Here is an 18,265-nt window from a genome sequence, read left to right as displayed (position 1 = left end):
AGGTGCATTCAACAGCCAATCAGCTCGTAGCAAAGTCCGCTGCTCAAGTCAGTTACAAACTGTCAGCTGGTAGAAATGGTTGAGTTTTGGACAGAAATTCAACGCGCGCAGAGAAACAGAGGCCCCGTTTACACGTACACGGTTGTTTTTAAAAACAGAGACACTTCTCTGCGTTTGTGCCCTTCATTTACATGCAGACGGAGAATTCGCCTCTGAAAATGATTCTTTCTAAAACTCTGGCCAGAGTGGAGATTCTGAAAACTGAGTTTCCAGCAGCCGACGTCACAGTCTGCTCCAGAACTTGCACCCTGCGTTTCCATTTTCATTTGGCTGTGGTGATCATGGATCATTGAGCTTCTCTCTACACTGACACCTACAGGTCTGGCGTGCTCTTGACGCCATATAAACACCGGTTAGTGTAAACGTGAATGTTTCTGAAAACGGACAGGTGAGTATGATGATATTTTTGAAAGCGCAGACGGCGAAATGTCCATTTATGAAAATAGCTGGCCACGTGTAAACGTAGCCAGAGAGAGAGGTGGGAGGGAGCTAGAGAGTAAATGAGGAGAGGGGACGCTGTTATCGAGAACAAAGCAGTGAATCTGGATCATAATTATTAGGGGAATAAAGTTATTTTCACCGTTTCTTCCCTAGTAGAAATGCAGCAGTAGAATGTTTCTTACGGTCTCTGTCCTCATTAATATTTTAAGATGCTGCCAATTATATCCAGCTACGGCAAAGGTTGTGGGCTGGTTTCACAAAGATGGACTTAGATCTAACTGCTCGTCAGACGTCTAGACCCGTTTTAAATATCTTTGTAAAAAAACGGTGCAGAGAACAGTACAGAGAGTCGTTGCTCTGGAGATGATGCGCCGTCTCGTCTGGACTTAACTTAAATCTGGACTTAACTCTCGAGCAAATTTCCCAAAATGTCTCAAACTATTCGTTTAAACATCATTCAGCTGGCGTTTGTTTCCACCAGTGTCATATTCTCGAGCCCCGAGTTTAAGCCTCGCACAAACGGCATCATCGTTACATTCAAGTCACAGAGCTCAGCGTTCGCTCGTCAAATGTGTTGGTCATCAGGTAACATTTAAGGATTTGCTGACGCCATGTTCAGATCCCTTAGAAGGAAACTTTTAACCATCTGGATGAAAAATATTTGTGACGGGTTTTGTTTCGGGTAACAGGAAATGTCATTTATCATGTATCCTTAATTTATACTAAATAATTATCAGTTAAAATCGGTTTATATTGATGCTACTAGTGTCACAACTTTACAAATCCACGGTTGATTTGAATTTGAACGTCACGATTTGATTCAGCTCGACCATTATTAGCAAGTCTCGCTCTTAGATCAGCAGATTGCTGGTTTTTTGTCCCGACGTCATTTACATTTGAAATTCTTCTTTAAAAATATTCTTTCTAATGAACAACATGTTGCTGAATTTAAATCATTCATTTCAAACAGGGGAATCGCGACACCGCTTTTGATTTAAATAATTAAAAGCTTATGTCAATAGATTTTTGACGTTCAACTGAGATTTTAAAGATTGTTTTTGGGATATTGTCTGTTGCAGTTACACACCATCATTATATCACTAAGTAACCAAAATGTCACGCTTTCCATTCATTAAAATATTTTTTTTAAATAAAAGATATATATATATATTTATAATATATATTATATTTAATAAAATATTCAAATGTCTCAGAAGATCTGATGTGAACTATTTAGCGTTTATATTTTGCACCGAAGTTCTTAATAAAAAGAGAAAATTCTCAGTATTTGTTACATATTAAATTCCCACAGGAATATATCAGAACAGTCTTTACCATGTGGTTATTTCATATTTATTAATTGAATTAACAGAGAACATGCTATATCGTGATATATACGTGTTTTTGAGGTATGAATTAATTAAGATCTTGAAAGAAGATTTTGGCCTGATTGTAATGTAAACAATATGCTGCCATAAATCAAACAAGTTCCTGTCCTTTAAACTCCATTTCCTGTCCTTTTTGGTTCATTTTAAACAGGTTAAACCTTGTTTATTGAACAGTGGACAGTATGTTTTTATCCAGGTGGTTAAAAGTCTTTGGGGATTAAGTGTTTTTAAATATCTGTATTCATTTTCCATAGATCGTAGCTCTGTAACTATGAATGTAATGTAAACTGGGGCTAGACACATCCATGCTGTTTTTAATAAAGGTGTTTTTTAGAGGGTTATTAGGAGCATTTTCCAGGTTGACAAGTACACAAAAGGCCATGCTAACAGAGCAGCACACGAGTACAGAGCCATGCAAACATCACAATAAAGTAAAAAAGCAAACACACAGGTTTTTAAACACCTGAGGGGAAACAAAGCAGAGAGGGCTTCCTGTCCTGAGAGGGCCGAGCAGCTGGAGCTCGCAGATGAGGACAAACTCAACGTTTAAAGGGGCGCCGACACATTAAAGGGGGGAGGAGGGGAGGAGGGAGGAGGGGGAGGTAACCTCACCTTGAGCCCTCAAGTCTCCCGTTTCTCTCAAACTCGGTTGAGACTCTGAGGCGCATGAGAAGATCAGACAGGGGGGAGGAAAAAACAAGAAAAAGAAGATGTGGATTGTGCACGACAAGAAATCATTTTAATATCCATTAAATTAAAAAAAAGAGATTATGTGACGAGTAAAGAAGGAGAGTGATATCGATGTGAAACAACAACGAGAGCCACCACCGAGAGAACAACAACAACAAGACAAAAACACAAACGAGTTTAACTTCCAGTGAAGAATCATGAGTGGAAAATAAAAACAGTGATGGCCGTGATCTCAAACTGAAACCAACACAGAAAGAAAAACCTTTCAAAACACAGAAATGCATCTCGTAAACGGAGAGTTTCGACCCAAAAACAACAGAAAAACAGCATCAGCTCAAACAGCTGACAGGTGAGATTCAGGTGCCACGGCTTTTTAGAGAAACTATTAACGGGGAGGGAGGTGGTGCTGATAATTCTCTACTTCTGTCCTGTCACTTTCCTCCTCAAAAACACATTTACAAGCTACACCTATTCCGCTTTTTGGTGGTTTTAAGGTAGAAAATTAAAGTTATTAAAAGGAAATGTATGAATATTTATGAGCGTAAAAATTCATTATTGATCACGCAAACAAGAAAATCTTGAATCACAATAAAAATCTATTTACATTCAGCAGCAGCTCTCAGGTTCCCTTAGTGCTTTAAAAATCACATTTTATGAGCTCAGTTCAGTTTAAAAGAAGACCATGAGATGAGGTTAAAAGCTCCAGTAGGTGTGAGGCGCGTGCCCTTTTATGCCATTACATTAAATAAAGCCTAATGTTAGATTTTTATGATTAGATGCTAATCTGGGTTAGCCTACAAAACTTTTTAATTTTCACTTTATGTCACTTTCTTTCTCTGAATGAGGTGAAATGCAACAGTGAAGGAGCCAGTCTACTATTGATGAAAGCATCATTTACAGAATTATGAACTTAGTGTGTGTGGCGACATTCCCGGGGAAAAAAATCACAAGCAGTGTGACGGTCACCATCACTCAGTTGTGGTTGTCGCGGCAGGGAGCGTGGGCGGAGCGAGTACACTGGTCACTATGGCCGAACAGAAAAAAACAAAAAAAACAAAAGAGCGATGACTACAGGCCGTGAAACTTCAAAGAACAGGTGAAATATGATCCAAAATCACACCTGCAGTTACAGATCATCACCACAGCTGTCGCCAGAGAGAACGAAACAGATCTTTGAGATTGTGACCAATTATTTGTTCCTATACACAATCTGGGGTGTGCATGTGCAGCTCTCTGCGGCTACACCACTTGGACAAACCAGATAGGACCTCCAAGTATAATATTTACAATAAAACATTTTTATTGAGGAGTGAACAGATAATATTTGATCAGAAGAATGGACGGGTTTCATTTTTATCCTCAACTGAAAAGATACCTGGAGGTGAGAACGTTTGATGCCAGTTTAGGGGAAAAAAAGAATCGTGCTGGATATGTTAGCTCGTTTAGCGAATAACCACATCCTGAAAGGTAACGCAATGAGTTATGTAACTTAAATTGATTACTCATTTGGCAAGTACTTGTGTCTTTAAAGTTAACGTAGCGTGTACATTTGAGACAATTAATACATGGCAGAAACATTAGGGGAGGTAGATAAAAAAATAATTAATTGAGTTAAATACATTACTTTTTTATTAGATATGTTTTGATAGAAATTCAAACAAAATCAATTTTCATTAAAATTGGTTCATAATTCAGCGAGTGTGTCATTTCTCGTCATCAAGTCTGCATTTGTATCTGAACACTAGCGGACTCTCGTATTGTTTCTTGTCCACCTCAGATGGTGCAGACTGGTTTGTCCAAGTGGTGTAGCCGTAGCTGATTTTTTGAAAGATGGCCGTTGTACTGCACATGCGCACCTCAGATCGTGCATTGACGGTTCTGACACCAGGACCGGAAACTCCTCCGGTACTGAACTAAAACACTGTTAAAGGTATCTGTGAGTACAATACCACATAATCCACCCCTGAAAAAACCTGCTTTAATGTCGTTAATTAATGTTCTTTGTCCGTTATTACTGACTGTCAAACTAGAGAATTCAAATCTCTGTATGTTTTAAGCCACTGTGGGTAATTATATACATACAGTATATTATATTCCATATTATACAATATACTTCATTATGTTAACATGCTATACTGTCCACAACATTATATCCAATAAATCGGTATGGTAATATGGCATAAGGGTCTTCTCCTGGTTTTAAAAGCTGCATTACAGTAAAGTTATTTTAGCCACATTAATGATGATTATTCATCAAAAATCCGTCTCACTTATCACGCTTAAAAATGTAGTGAAAGCACCTATAATGAACCCTACAATATTGTTGCAATATCCATATTTGGTAAATAGAAATATATTGTTATATAATAAACATTAATATCAGAAGAGAGTCATTAAAAAAATATTCTGAGCTTACACATTTATTGGCTAACTTTACCTCTTCATTTTAACTTGAATTGCTCTGTTATAGTTCATATTTTTACCTTTATTCTTATTCTAGTCAATACCTCTAATTATTTATTTACTTTCTCTCGACAAGGTGAGTTTATTTTATATGACACATTTAAGCAACAAGGCAATTCAAAGTGCTGAACATAAAAAGGACATTTAATCCATTTCATTTATCTAATTTCTGATCAATAGAGTTTATCTTTTTATTCCTTTTATTTAAAATGATTAAAGCATTAACGTGATAAAACTCACATTTCTGTTTGGTTATTTTCCATATATTGATTTCTCTTGATTGCCTTTCCCTAAAATAAAATAACTTCATGAATAAAATGACATAAACTGTGAGAGGATTTAATTCATACTGTTGCCAGCACAGACGAGCCGTGTTTCTAAAGAGTGGTTCTTTGGAAAGACTCCCTGAATCACTACAGAAACGAGGAAAAATGTCTGAGCAACATCACAATAGATTAAAAAAAAACATAAGCTCCCCTGACAGGACGGGGGTTATTATGGTTATCAGGCTCCCAGCATGCACTGCAGCCTGGATGACAGAGAAAATAAAACAACAGGACGAGGGTGGAGGAGGAAGTGGCTCCAAACTCTCCGACAGCTCGAGAGACTCGACAACAAGAGCACGAGAGAACAGACGGGACTGACAGCAGGTCCTGGGGTCGGTCAGAGAGGCTGTGAACGTCACGCCAAGACCGGCGGGGTGAGAGGGGGAGGGGTGAGGAGGGTGAGGAAGAGGAGGAAGAGGGGTGAGTCCCTCCCACATGACTTTAAATTCAGAAGAAGAGATTGAGCGATTAAAACAGCTCGCTTACTCTATATCTTCATCTTCCTACAACTCTCTATATCTTCCGCTCCTGAATCTGAAAGAAAAAAATGGGAATCTGAAAAAAGTTTCCTCAATGGACACGACAAGAAATTAAAAAAATAAAAATGACAAAAGAAAGAGAGAGAGGGAAAGAATATCAAAAATGTATGGACATGAGGGGGGAAAGAGACTAAAAAAGATGGAGGAGGAGATGAGAAGGAAGGAAGGACAGGCTGATAAAGGACTGGAGGGCAGGAGACTTACTAAGGGTCTTTCCTCCCTGGGTAGAAGGGACGGCAGGCCCTGTTTTGGCCGTCTGCCGTTTGGCCGGGTCAATACTGACCCTGAGAGGAGAGGAGGAAGAGCAGCAAGAGGTCAAAAAAGGTTAAAGGACACAGGAAGGTTAGGGAGACAAAAACACACACAAATTGTGAAGAGGAGGAGGAGGAGGAGGAAGAGAAGGAGGAGGAGGAAGAGGAGGTGACTGAACCTAAAACGGCCTGAGGAGGAAAAAATGACAAAAAGTTAAAAAGTCCTGAAATGTGTTTGAAATGTACGGAGGGTCGAAACTGACAAAACGTAATAAAGAAAAAAATGTATCGGACGAGTCGAAAATACAACTGAGATACATTAATATGTTATATTATTATTCGATTAACGATTACTTATCAACGAATTCATTATTATTTATTATTATTATATTATTATTTTGATAATCGATTTGAGTCATTAATACATGACACTGTCAGTGAATTAAACAATTAGTTATCAACGATAATTCATAATATAATATATAAAATATCATTTATAACTTAACTGTTTTGATAATCCATAAGTAGGAAAATTCTCAGTTTCCAGCTTCTTAAATGTGAATATTTTAAATACGCACAATTAGTTATCAACTATTAAATTAATGAACTACTCTGATTATTTGAGTCATTAAAAATAACGCAGTGTTAATTTATTAGTTGATAACTAATTGTTTAATCAACTGTTTTGATAATTTGAGTCTTTTTTAAAGATTTTTTGGGAAGTTTTCAAGCCTTTATATAGGAAAGACAGGAAGAGAGAGAGAGAGCGAGAGAGAGAGAGAGACACATGCAGCAAAGGGCCGCAGGTCGGAGTTGAACCCACGGCCTCTGCCCAGAGGTCCTTCAGCCTCTTTACATGGGGCGACTGCTCTAACCACTGTGCCACAGGCCGCCCCTTGAGTCATTTTTAAAGAAAAAAAAACAAGTCAAAATCCTCAGCTTCTTAAAGGTGAATGTATGGAATTTTACTGCTCAGAAGGCTGTTTAATTCAATTTACTATATTAAAAGGGCTTCTGCAAACTATTTAGTCTATTTAAGCTTTTTAGCTGCAAAGTAAATGATATGACTGTACTGTGATGAAACACGTCGATGCTGGACATTTCTTAACAAATGTATAAATCATTTTGCAAAACAATATTATTTATGATGTATCCAGTCATTTTTTGACTCGTCTGATAACATTTTACCACATTTGTTTCCATATAAAATGGGGACAAACACAAAAACAAAACAAAGTGATGTGATCAGAGTGAGATGGGAGGTGATGATGATGATGACGAAGAAGAAGACGGTCCACCAATCAGCCACCAGAGGGCGTTGCTGAGCCTTAGAGACGGCACCCTGCGAGGGCCAAAAACCTCCTCTAGTGTTCGTGAGAGGCCACAGCTGATCATCATTGTGACAGTGGCTGTATCTGGTGTCTAATCTTAAAAAACAACTATAGTTTAGGATTTTAGGATCAGTTTCACTCTCAGTGAAGAGAAATGAGCTGAAACTGACCCGACAGGAAACCACAAGGATTAAAAAGAAGGTTAAAGAGAAAGTCCAAGACTGTAATTGTTCAAGAGTATTCTGAAAAGTTGATTATTACATTTTATATTTGGCATTTATGGTCATTTAGGATGCTTCTTCTGTATCCTCTGGGAGTAAATGTGACATTTTGCATTCAAACAAAAAGATAGAAAGATGGATTTTGTTGTTTTTATGTTTAATATATCTCACGTAGACTGATCTGTGGACTGTATATTTAAGGGAAACTCCCCCTGACACCTCCTTGAAAGCCTGATTGAAGCTCACACTCGTCTCAAAGTCAGAAATAAAAATCACAGAAACCCAGAAACCAGGTTCAGGAACACCAAACGTTCCCAAAAAACAACCAGAAAGTTGCAAGAGAGGACGAAAGAAGAATTCACAGACAGGCCTTTACAAAGATAGTTTAAGTTCCAAAAGAAACGCTTTAACGCCACAGGATAGATCGGGATCACCCCAATGTTCCCTGGTCCTCGGAAGAGTTTGATAAGAGCCATCTTCTCAGTTCAAACAGCGGGAGAGAAAAGAAGGGTAGAAAGCAGGGTAAAATCTGTGGAGATATCGACGTCTAAAGCAAAGAAAACTCGAGGACGCAGGTTTCAAAGGAGTATAACTCCAGGAGGCTTTTAGCTGTAGATGGGTAATTTCAACATATTGATCCGGGGAAGCCACTCTTCTGTAGAGATCGTTTTCCAGGACAGGGGATCACACAAGACACTAATGTGCTCCTCTCTGTGGAGGTCTGATTTAAAAGGAAACCTATCTATGAAAGCACCTCTTACATGCTTAGAACTTCACTTTATTAGTAGAACCAAGTTACAAATATGGTATTTGGGCAACTCTCACCTCAGCAATCATCTCTCCTGTCTCTTTAACACAATAACATAAAACAGTTGTTGTTTTGATACCAGAACATCAGAAATGAAACAACTTTAAAGAAGTTTTAATTGGATAAAACAGCTGTCTTGTTCCCCGCTCTACAACAGACACATAACAGCCTGTACTCTCACGATTCGAACGTTAGTATGACTCTGAACATAACTTAGCTGTGATAGTCTCGCAGTTCATTCTCTTAAGGAAAATAGGAAGATGTTGAAATAGTTTTCCAGGACATTTGACTTTTTCCTCTCAAGTGTTTTCCATGAATGGAAAATTTGGGAGATGAATGATTATCTGAGCTAGAGAACAAGCATCGCTGAGATCATAAAGCCCTTTGATAATATATCCTTAATGAGTCATATCCAGAGGATATTAAGCTTGGCAACATAGGACCCAGGGAACATAGATACACTCCTGATAGATCAATAAGTCCCACACAAACAACAATCTACACAAAGGCTGTTATTTACAAAAGAAAAAACACCAATCTGTGTTTTTTTAAGCTCTTTATGATCCGGATATTTCCTCCTCTGTCTGAAAACGATATATATAGAAAAATCTCATCTGACAGCCACGAGAAATGGCATCAAAGCTAAAAGACTGTTTTCTGCAGCAGAATAATGTTTAAAGGCTCCGTCTGAAAAATGCAGTTTCAACAGCAGAGAAGAGAGAAAGAGTTCAGTCGATAACATTCAATGTGGTGAGAAAACAAACCACAAATCAATGGCAGCCGTAAGAAGCGACCCCTCATGCATGCATCAGCAATTGATTAGTGGCAAGCTGCGGCTTTGTTGTTGCTGCTGTCGGTTAAATCGACTGATTGGTTCAAGGAATCTCGGTCGGTTCTCCCAATCAGCCTTTATCCACACAGACCAACCACAGCCACTCCGGGCACATTTACACACACAGAAACACCAGTTTAAAAACGGATTAATGCAGAACTCAAACTGGTAAAATGATCATTTAGATTCATAATGTCTCCTTCAATTAACCGTCAGACAAACAGAGTTTTATATGGAAATACAATTTTGGGTAATATGCTTATTTGAGCTTTAAGACATGAAAAAATTGATACCACTCTCATGTCTGTGTGGTCAAATATAAAGCTGGAGTCAGTGGCTGGTTAGCTTAGCTTAGCTAAGCGTAAAGACTGGAAACGGGAGGAAACTGCTAGCATGGCTCCGTCCCGAGGCAACTAGCCCACCAGAACCTCTGAAGCTCGCTAATGATGAAGTTTGTGTTGCTGTAACTGTATTTTATTACACAGAGGTGTTTCTGTTGTGGAGCCTATCCTAGTTCATCTAAATGGGGTAGACAAAATAATAGCAACACCCAAAATACCCATAGAGTTGAATCAACGCCTCTCTAAAACAGCTTAAAGAGAAACTTAACATTATAACCTTCTAGAAGGGAAGCTTTGTTGCAGGGCTGTTGTATTTGACTGAATTAGTTTTAGTTCTTATTAAACTGATAACCGAGAGTGTCTCCGGGTAAGAACAAAAAATCTGTTCATGTAGAGATTAAACAAGACGAGATAAAACGTGTTGATTGGAGCTTTAAGCAACATCCACACTACGACGTTTTTATTTTAAAACGACATTTCAAAATGAAAACTCGTTCATTTTAACACAACAACACAACAGAAAATGGAGATGTCGAGGCTGTCATCGTTTGTTCTGGTCATGTGATAGGGCCCTGACGAATCAGGGAAGCGCACGTTGTGACTGATTATGGAGCCTTCACGTCCCATGGAAAATATGATAAATTCCAAAAGCCGAAGTGAAAATTGCACGTGAACACCCCCTGATGTGGTAATTTTCAGCGGGGAGCTCGTAAAATATTTTGATACACGAGTTGTGGTCATTTATGATGCTTCGAGATAATCGTTGACTTTTTCAACATGGCGGAGCACAACGCAAGAGTTATGAATGGTAAGAATTGCACGCTTCTAAACGTTTTCTGCTGCTGTTAGCGGAGAGTTTTTGTAGCCCCTACAATGTTGTGGGATAGACAATTCTAATATGTGTTAACGCTTAGTTTCATTTTTTAAAATATCGTTATTGTTTGGTTTACCTACCCGGAGCAGATGCTAGCTAGCAGGTCAGGATCTGTGGGTCCGCCATGTTTCATTTTACTACAACAACAAAAGCACTTGAACACAACGCACTAGTAATTTCCAGTTTACAAATGGAAAGGCCCGTCTTTTCCATAGAACGTGAAGGCAGCATAAGACCCAATCAGGAAGTGAATGTAGGTTTCTGCGTCATCGTTTGAGAAAGTCTTTTTTTCCACCCGTCCAGACTAAAGCAGCAACCCTGGAATTTTCAAACTAAAATAGGGGGTATTTTCAGAACTGTCCGTTCTATGAGGTCTGGAATACCAGTGAAGTGTGGACCTCAGGTGTAAACTTATCAATACACATGGATGAGTGATTATTCCTGTCAATTGGGTGAGTGGGTTCATAAAACATCCTGGTTAACGGGATGGATTGTAGGTCTATGAAGTAACACATCATTACGTAAAATATGAATCACATTCTGTAAATGTAGCAGAGAGCAGAGCAGAGAGATGCTGCGAGCGCACTTACGCACCAGAAAGAGCATTGTCATGATTCTTTTTAGAAGTTTAACATTTAGTTCTGCTTCCTATGTCAAATTTATAACTAGTTTTTAGTTTTGCTGCTTAAAAAAGGGACACTCTGCATGGGGTTCCCCGGCAGAGATGACCGCTGAAAGCTTCCAATAACAGATGAACGGAGGCTGGCTTCATTCAGTCGCACTATTACACGGAGCAAACACTCGAACACGGGGCCGGAAGAGGGCGGGTGAAGGTCCATGTTGGTGTGGGTCTCTAAAGTGGAGAAATTAATTAATTTGGGTGAATTATTTGAGAGCATACATGGATTTGGATGGCATCAGAGCAGATTCGTGCATATCTAATGTGGATGTAGCTTTAGAGGATTTTGGAGGCTGATTTTGTCACCAACAGAGAGAGCCAGGCTAGCAGTTTCCCCCTGCTTCCAGTCTTTATGCTAAGCTACGCTAACAGACTCCAGCTTCATATTTAGCGTGCAGACATGAGTGATATCAAGCTTCTTTACAAACTCAGCAAGGAAGCGAACAAGCATATTACCCAAAATACTCCTTTAAAAATAAAACTGTGTATTGACAAGTGGAAACTGTATTTTAACATAAAGCTGTGTGCGTATAAATGTACCCAGAGTTCTTTTTCCTGCCAAGCGGTGTTAGTTCGGTGCCAGCAGCCCCACGCGTCTGTAGAGTTTCAGAGGAAGTTTTTCTTTTTTCAGTGTTTTTTTTTTTCCATTATGTTTGTTTGTTTGTTTTTGGCACAGAGTTAAAAAAAAAAGGCAGTACAGGAGTCCTACCTTTTGGTAAACCTGAATGACATGTTTCTACAACAGAATCAGACAAAGAAACAGTGAAAATGGTGAAGGAGGAGTGAGAGGAGGGAGGGAAGGGGGGATGAGTGAACAAAAATGGGGTGATTGGAATCATCGACAGTGAAAGAGAAGATTGTTTTCATTGGTTAACAAATGATTTCAATTCCTCATTTTAGGTCAGTCATCGCAGGAGGGATGTCGCTGGCCTGGCCGCCACTTTGAGCCTTTACAGGTTTTATTTTATAATTATTAGAATTACTTTCTGCTGATTTTTTTCTTGATTTACTGAATTATTGTTTGGGGATATAAAATATGTGTACACCACAATGTCCGACAGCCAGTGGTGGAAGAACTGTACTTAAGTTTTTTGTTTTTTTTAGTTAAGTTTAAGTATAAATACCAACTATGAGAATACAACTATGAATTTAACATCCATCCATCTTTAACCGCTTGTCCCTATCAGGGGGCCCAGGGGGGCTGGAGCTGATCCCAGCTTGAATTTAACACGAGAACCCTTTAAAAAAAACAAAGTCATTTTTATTTTATTTACATTACAACTTATTGTTACGTTTGTTGTTGTTGGCATTCTGTTTTTGTTGTCGGAAATGCAGGTTGAAAATATGAATACAATACTGATGTAAAGTCTGATGTATGAGTAAGTAAAAATGTACAAAAACTGTTAGCATCAAATATACTTAAATTACCAAAAGTTAAAGTACTTATCAAGCAGAAATACTATATTAATGTATTAAAATGATTGATGCATTAATGTGTTCATCACTTTCTTAAATGTTACTCATTAAGGACATTTTTAAGGAGTTTTTAATAAAAATACACGACAGCACTTAACTCGTAATATAATTTACCTAGATTTGCTTCTGGATTTAAACCAAAAGTGGGATTTCACCATTTAAATTCACATTTTAAAATTTAATTTCAGTATGAAACGTTCTCTTCAGTCAAGAAAATGACCAGCAGACATGTTTAATGAACCACAGGTCCGAGATTTGGACCCGAACGCAACCGTACCAATATCAGAGAGAGGTCAAATTGAGGCTCGTTCAGAGACGTTTCAGGCGTCCAGGCAGCGACAGATGAACAATTTAGACTTAAGAATAAATCACATCGCACAGGACAGTGAAGTGTTTCCCCCAGCATGTAATTAATCATCCTAACTCTACAAGGCATTGTGTTGATTGGCTTCTTGTTGGAACAGACAGAGTCACAGGAGAATACACTGTACAGAGCGGAGTCCATCTTCACATCAATAACTCAGAAACCTTTTAAAATAAATGGCGTGGACATAAATAGAGCTAAACCCCAACCCCTTGGCGCTTCACAGACGTGTTGTTCCCTCGCCTACCTGCGGGTGAGTTTCGAGGTCAGTTTGGAGAAAAGGTTGCTGGTTCCACGGCTGCGGGTCTGTGAGAGCGGGGTGGCGTCATGGGAGAGGGTGGGCGACGCCGGCGGCCCGTTGTACGTGGCCGTGCGGCGGTCTCTCAGCTGGCCGCCGTGGAAGGTGCTGCGGCTGGCTGTGCCTCGCGGGAAGCGAAGGCGGTCCGGTGTGGTGGCGTTGGCGATGCTGTTGATTGACGCCACCGGGTTCCTCTGGCCGCCGGGCGACGCGGCAACACTGCTGAGGTTGAAGGAAGAAGAGCGAAAACAGTTATAATCAGAGACTACACACAAAAAAAACTGTTTTTCCACTGCAGACGTGTTCTTTTTAAATCTTTTATTCATTCGTGGGTCCAATAAGTATGATCGAGATAAACCATTTAGCTAATTTACAAATGTTTTGAGTGTCAAAGGTCGCTGCTGCATCTTTAGTTTGTTACACGAGGAAACTACTGCAATGGAAAAACCTTTATTGTGACAACACAGCTCCCTTCTTATCTCTTAAAAATGGCCGGGCTTGTTATTCCTACGTGGATGTATTATGTACTTATGTTGCCATGAGTTTAAAGTGAATGGATATTTGCATGTTAGATGTCAACAGGGTAGGAAATTAATTAAAATGTGTATCACCCTATAGCATTAGCTGGTGGATTAAGACTTTGAATAGTTTACACTTGGTTTACTCTTAATTTTATGCCCCTAAAGGTTTAATGAACTTTTGGGCCCAGGAACTAAATCAGGAGCTGAACCAGCTCCTTCTGCACACTTCTTTTTTGTGTTTCCACCGCATTTGAATTATTGTTAAATTAGACTGACAGCAGATGAAAAAGTCTGAAAACTAAAGTAGCGTATGGTTATTTATTCCTGCTTTAGTTAATAACTGGAATGCACACACTACAGGAAATCAATATACATAAATTTGTTTTTAATGTCAATAAAGATTACAAGAAATGTCCACACTCGTCAAGACATTGATACTACTAACACTGGTTGTTTACTGAAGGAATGTTTGCATTTAATTGATGTGTGCAAACTATGACAGGAGCTGCATTTTCCACCTTCTTTAGTTCCTGGAACTTAAAGTGAAATGTTTCCAGACCTGTGAAGATGAGGAAAATGATTCCAGTGACGAATGAAAAAGCAACCTGACGGGACGAAGGCTGCTGCTGTTCACAGCTGTAAAACACAGCTGAGGTAACAGGACCCAGACATCGGTAGATTAAATGTGTCAGTGTGAGAGATTTGGTCATAAATTCACCAGCTAAAAGATCATTTTTAGAAAAGCTGTAACAGTAGATGTTAATTTCCCACCCTGAACATCAAAGCTCCTGACGTGCACAATGAGGAGAGTGAGTTCCTGATCAGTAAAGACTTTGAGGCTGCATCCACACGACTACGTTTTCATCCAAAAACAGCGTTTAGAAACATGCATGCAAGCTTTTTAGAAATAATCAACGTCTGTATTAAAACGCCGGAAAAACGCATGTGACATGACCATCCACGTACACAGGGCAAGTGTATCAGAGGGTAGCAGATTACAAACGTTCATCTGCGGTTAAAAATCATGAATGTACGAGTTGAAAATACAGAAAACACCTGCTAGTGTGTAGTGTAAAGGCAGAAACGTGGTGGAAAAGACAGATTTGAGTATCGGAGCGTCCATCATCAGAGGAAACCATGACGAAGAGAAAGGAGGATGAATCACAAAACACCTACTTTTCACTGTGTGTGTGTGTGTGTGTGTGTGTGTGTGTGTGTGTGTGTGTGTGTGTGTGTGTGTGTGTGTGTGTGTGTGTGTGTGTGTGTGTGTGTGTGTGTGTGTGTGTGTGTGTGTGTGTGTGTGTATATATATGAATACATTTTATTATATTTATTAATTATTTTTTTAATTATCATCTCTTTTTTTGTTTTTTTCTGCTACCTTATGGGGTAAGAACAGCCAGGAGCGACCTGAAGTTATTCTGTTTGGGGTGGTGGTTTGCTTTCCTTCCTGTTTTGATGTTTGTGACTTTAGAGAGCACTTGTATGTTGGTTATGTCGATAAAAAAACAATAAAATCTATAAAAAAAAAAGAAGAACAAAACGCCTAGAAGACTGATGTGGGTGTCTGCGTGATCATTTCCAAACATCTGTTTTTGAAAGAGCGGCAAAAGAAGTTTTTAAATGAAAACGTGGCCGTGTGGATGCAGCCCAAACAAAAAACAGACGATGGTCCGAGGGACAGCGGTGGAGCTCGGCTTCATCGCGTCGTGGACACGAACAGGTGAGGGGATCCAGACGGAAAAGATCAGGGGTCAGAGTTCACAGCAGAGGATGGAGAGGAGCGCTCAGGAGCAGAGAGCTGTGAGAGCTTTGTTATTGCAAAGGTCCTCCGGTGCTCGGAGACGATGCAAACACGGAAAAATATTATCTCACACAGAGCTCCTCCATCAAAGCATGGCAGCTTGATTTCAGTGTGACAATACATATTTTTCTATACTTGTGCCTCCACTTTTATCAGTGTCTGAAATCAACACACACCAGGTGAAATCAATATTTTTTTGGGATTTCATACTTTGATGAGCCTTTAAACTCGCGAATCTCTAGTCAAAAAAGGAAAAAACAGAGGCCAACACACGGCATCATGGTTCATAATACTCACCTACAGGATTTTACAAATAGAAATGTGACATTCATGATGTGACCTATTTAGATTGAGTTTATTATTCATTTTTCTGATCGCTTGGTGTGGAGCGCTAATGTCGATGCATAAAGCTGCTTCCTTTTTTTCTCTCCTCGGCTTAATTTAGAACAGGATTCCTACACCTTTTCCAAGGTCAAATTCAAGCACTTTTCGACCACTTTGAAGCTTTTCCAGCACTTTACAGTTACATATTTCTACAAATACAAAGTTAAACATACTTCTTTAAAAAAAAAAAAACAATAAAAATCACGTTAAAACAGTTAGTATTATGTTGTAAAAAACTAAAATAGTTTTGTAAAAACAGAACGATACGAAATTAAATTATATTTCTATTCTATAGCTATTTGTTGAAAGAAATGTGTATAATTTCAAGCACTTTATCCAAAATTCAAGCACTTTTCAAAGCTTAAAATTCAAGCATTTCCATGATTTCAAGCACCTGTACGAACCCTGTCAGAAAGATTGTAGTTTTTGCACTTTAAATATTGATTCTCTGACGGCATTGGGACATTTTTTGAAAAATCACCCAAATGCTTCTGCATGGGTTAGGAGATGATTTAACAGACGCTCATGTTTGTGTCTATAATGTCTGTCTGTTATCATAGTTTAATTGTTATTGTTTATATTAAAAATGAGAGTCGTCCTCTCAAAGTAGTCCTCGGGAATAAAGATTGAATGACTGAATGATTCTACACCGTCACTTCCTGCACATTATTCTCAATAAAATGCATGTTAAAATGTACATTATAATATAACTAATACTCCACCCCACAGATCATTTCCTTCTTCCTAAAATAAGATGTAGACATTGTGTTATTTGTTTGGAAACATTGCAAGGACACAAGGCGTGTTTAACAGGTTCAATAAATCTTATGCCAATGTTTCCCTTGTCAATGCTAAATTTGATTTTCAATGCAAAAATGTACTGTACTGTTCAATCTCCACAGTAATAGGTTAGTTTTGGTTTATAGGGAAGAAAATGAGCCATGCACATGTTGAACAGCTGTTAATAAAGCAGAGTCAAGCCTTTTCTTTCACTCTGATCGTAGTTCATGGCATCAGCTCAGCACTGTTGGGAGGTTAAGTCTTTTCTTTCACCTGATGGAGTCTGATGAATAGAAATTTCAGACACTGACCACCAAAAACAAGTTGCTTTACTTTTCTGTTCTTTGCAGAGGGTCCATGGTTTAGTTAAGGGGTTACAGAGTGTGAAGCTGGCTGGAGGTGTGAGGTTAGCGTGGGGCCAAACAGGGGCTGAGACATGAGGAGACAGACGGGGGGTTTGGAGGCCCTGCCGTCTTACTTGGGCGTGCAGTAGTCCAGATCGTAGTAGGAGTGGGGCAGCGTGGCCCTGCCTGCCTGGCAAACGTACAAAGGGCCGACGGTTTGATACATCAGCCGCACCGAACTGGACGAGGCACCGAACGCAGCGGCCGAAAAGCCAGAGTAGGGGCTAGTGGCACAAGCCATCTCAGTCATGCTGGTCATGCCACAGTGAAAAAAAACCAACAACATCCCCACCGAAAAACCACAAACACACAGGCAGAAATGAAAAAATAAGATGATGAGAAAAAAGGGAAAGTAAACACAAGAAAGAAAGAATAGAATTAAAAGAAAAGAAAAAGGGATGAGACTAAAAGAAAACCTTTTCTTCAACCTCACACTGCTGTCAGAGTTCAACCAGTGTGTGACGTTGATATTTTTGGAAATCCAGATTCACTAGCTTTTTGAATTGGACCACATTTGAGTTTCTGCATTCTTGTTGGGTAGCAAAAGCTCTAAAACAGCATTCAGACCACAATACTGGCAAAGGAAAGCACAAATAAACACACTGGCTTCTAAAACAGGTTCCGCAAAAATGTACCATAATCTCATTTAAATGAACTGTTCTTGAACAAAGAACTATAAAAGCTTTGTTTTGTTGTTGTGATGAAACCGGGTCAAAGACAACAGACATCCTCTCTCACCTGTTCTCCTTCCCGTTGGGGATGACGGAGAGGCGGTCGGTGTTGTTTCTGTCACTGCAGACGTACGTGTTCCTCCGGGTCATACCTGCAGACGCAGTGTTATTCTGCAGAGAGGAGCACACGTGACGCTACATTAATACAAACTAGATTGAAAATACACAACACTTTAAAGACAGACGGATAATATCACAGACGTATCGGTATCAGCGTATGTTTTCAGATGTGAAAACCTTTTTTCCAGAACATATAATA

At 39.2% G+C, this 18,265-nt stretch overlaps 1 protein-coding gene across 15 annotated transcripts in view; it reads right to left on the bottom strand.

Annotated features, from left to right (window-relative positions):
* mark3a (MAP/microtubule affinity-regulating kinase 3a) overlaps window positions 1–18,265 on the bottom strand; it is a 67,807-nt gene that overhangs the window by 1,492 nt on the left and 48,050 nt on the right. For 3 of the 15 annotated variants that reach the window (XM_083924448.1, XM_083924457.1, XM_083924455.1), the window contains exons 14-16: window positions 18,014–18,117; window positions 13,332–13,604; window positions 2,502–2,546 (exon numbers count right to left, since the gene is read on the bottom strand). In XM_083924448.1, coding sequence (XP_083780574.1) covers window positions 2,502–2,546; window positions 13,332–13,604; window positions 18,014–18,117 — 422 coding nt within the window. Of the gene's footprint in view, window positions 1–2,501; window positions 2,547–5,854; window positions 5,903–6,111; window positions 6,192–11,953; window positions 11,981–13,331; window positions 13,605–18,013; window positions 18,118–18,265 lie in introns of all 15 variants that reach the window. The other 12 variants (XM_083924450.1, XM_083924453.1, XM_083924456.1 and 9 more) reach the window with 7 other exon arrangements.

The sequence above is a fragment of the Echiichthys vipera genome (assembly GCF_963691815.1).
Source record: "Echiichthys vipera genome assembly, chromosome: 12".
NCBI classification, from domain to species: Eukaryota; Metazoa; Chordata; class Actinopteri; order Perciformes; family Trachinidae; genus Echiichthys; species Echiichthys vipera.
Note: the sequence above shows the minus strand (reverse complement) of the source record. Positions and strands in the feature narration are given on the sequence as shown.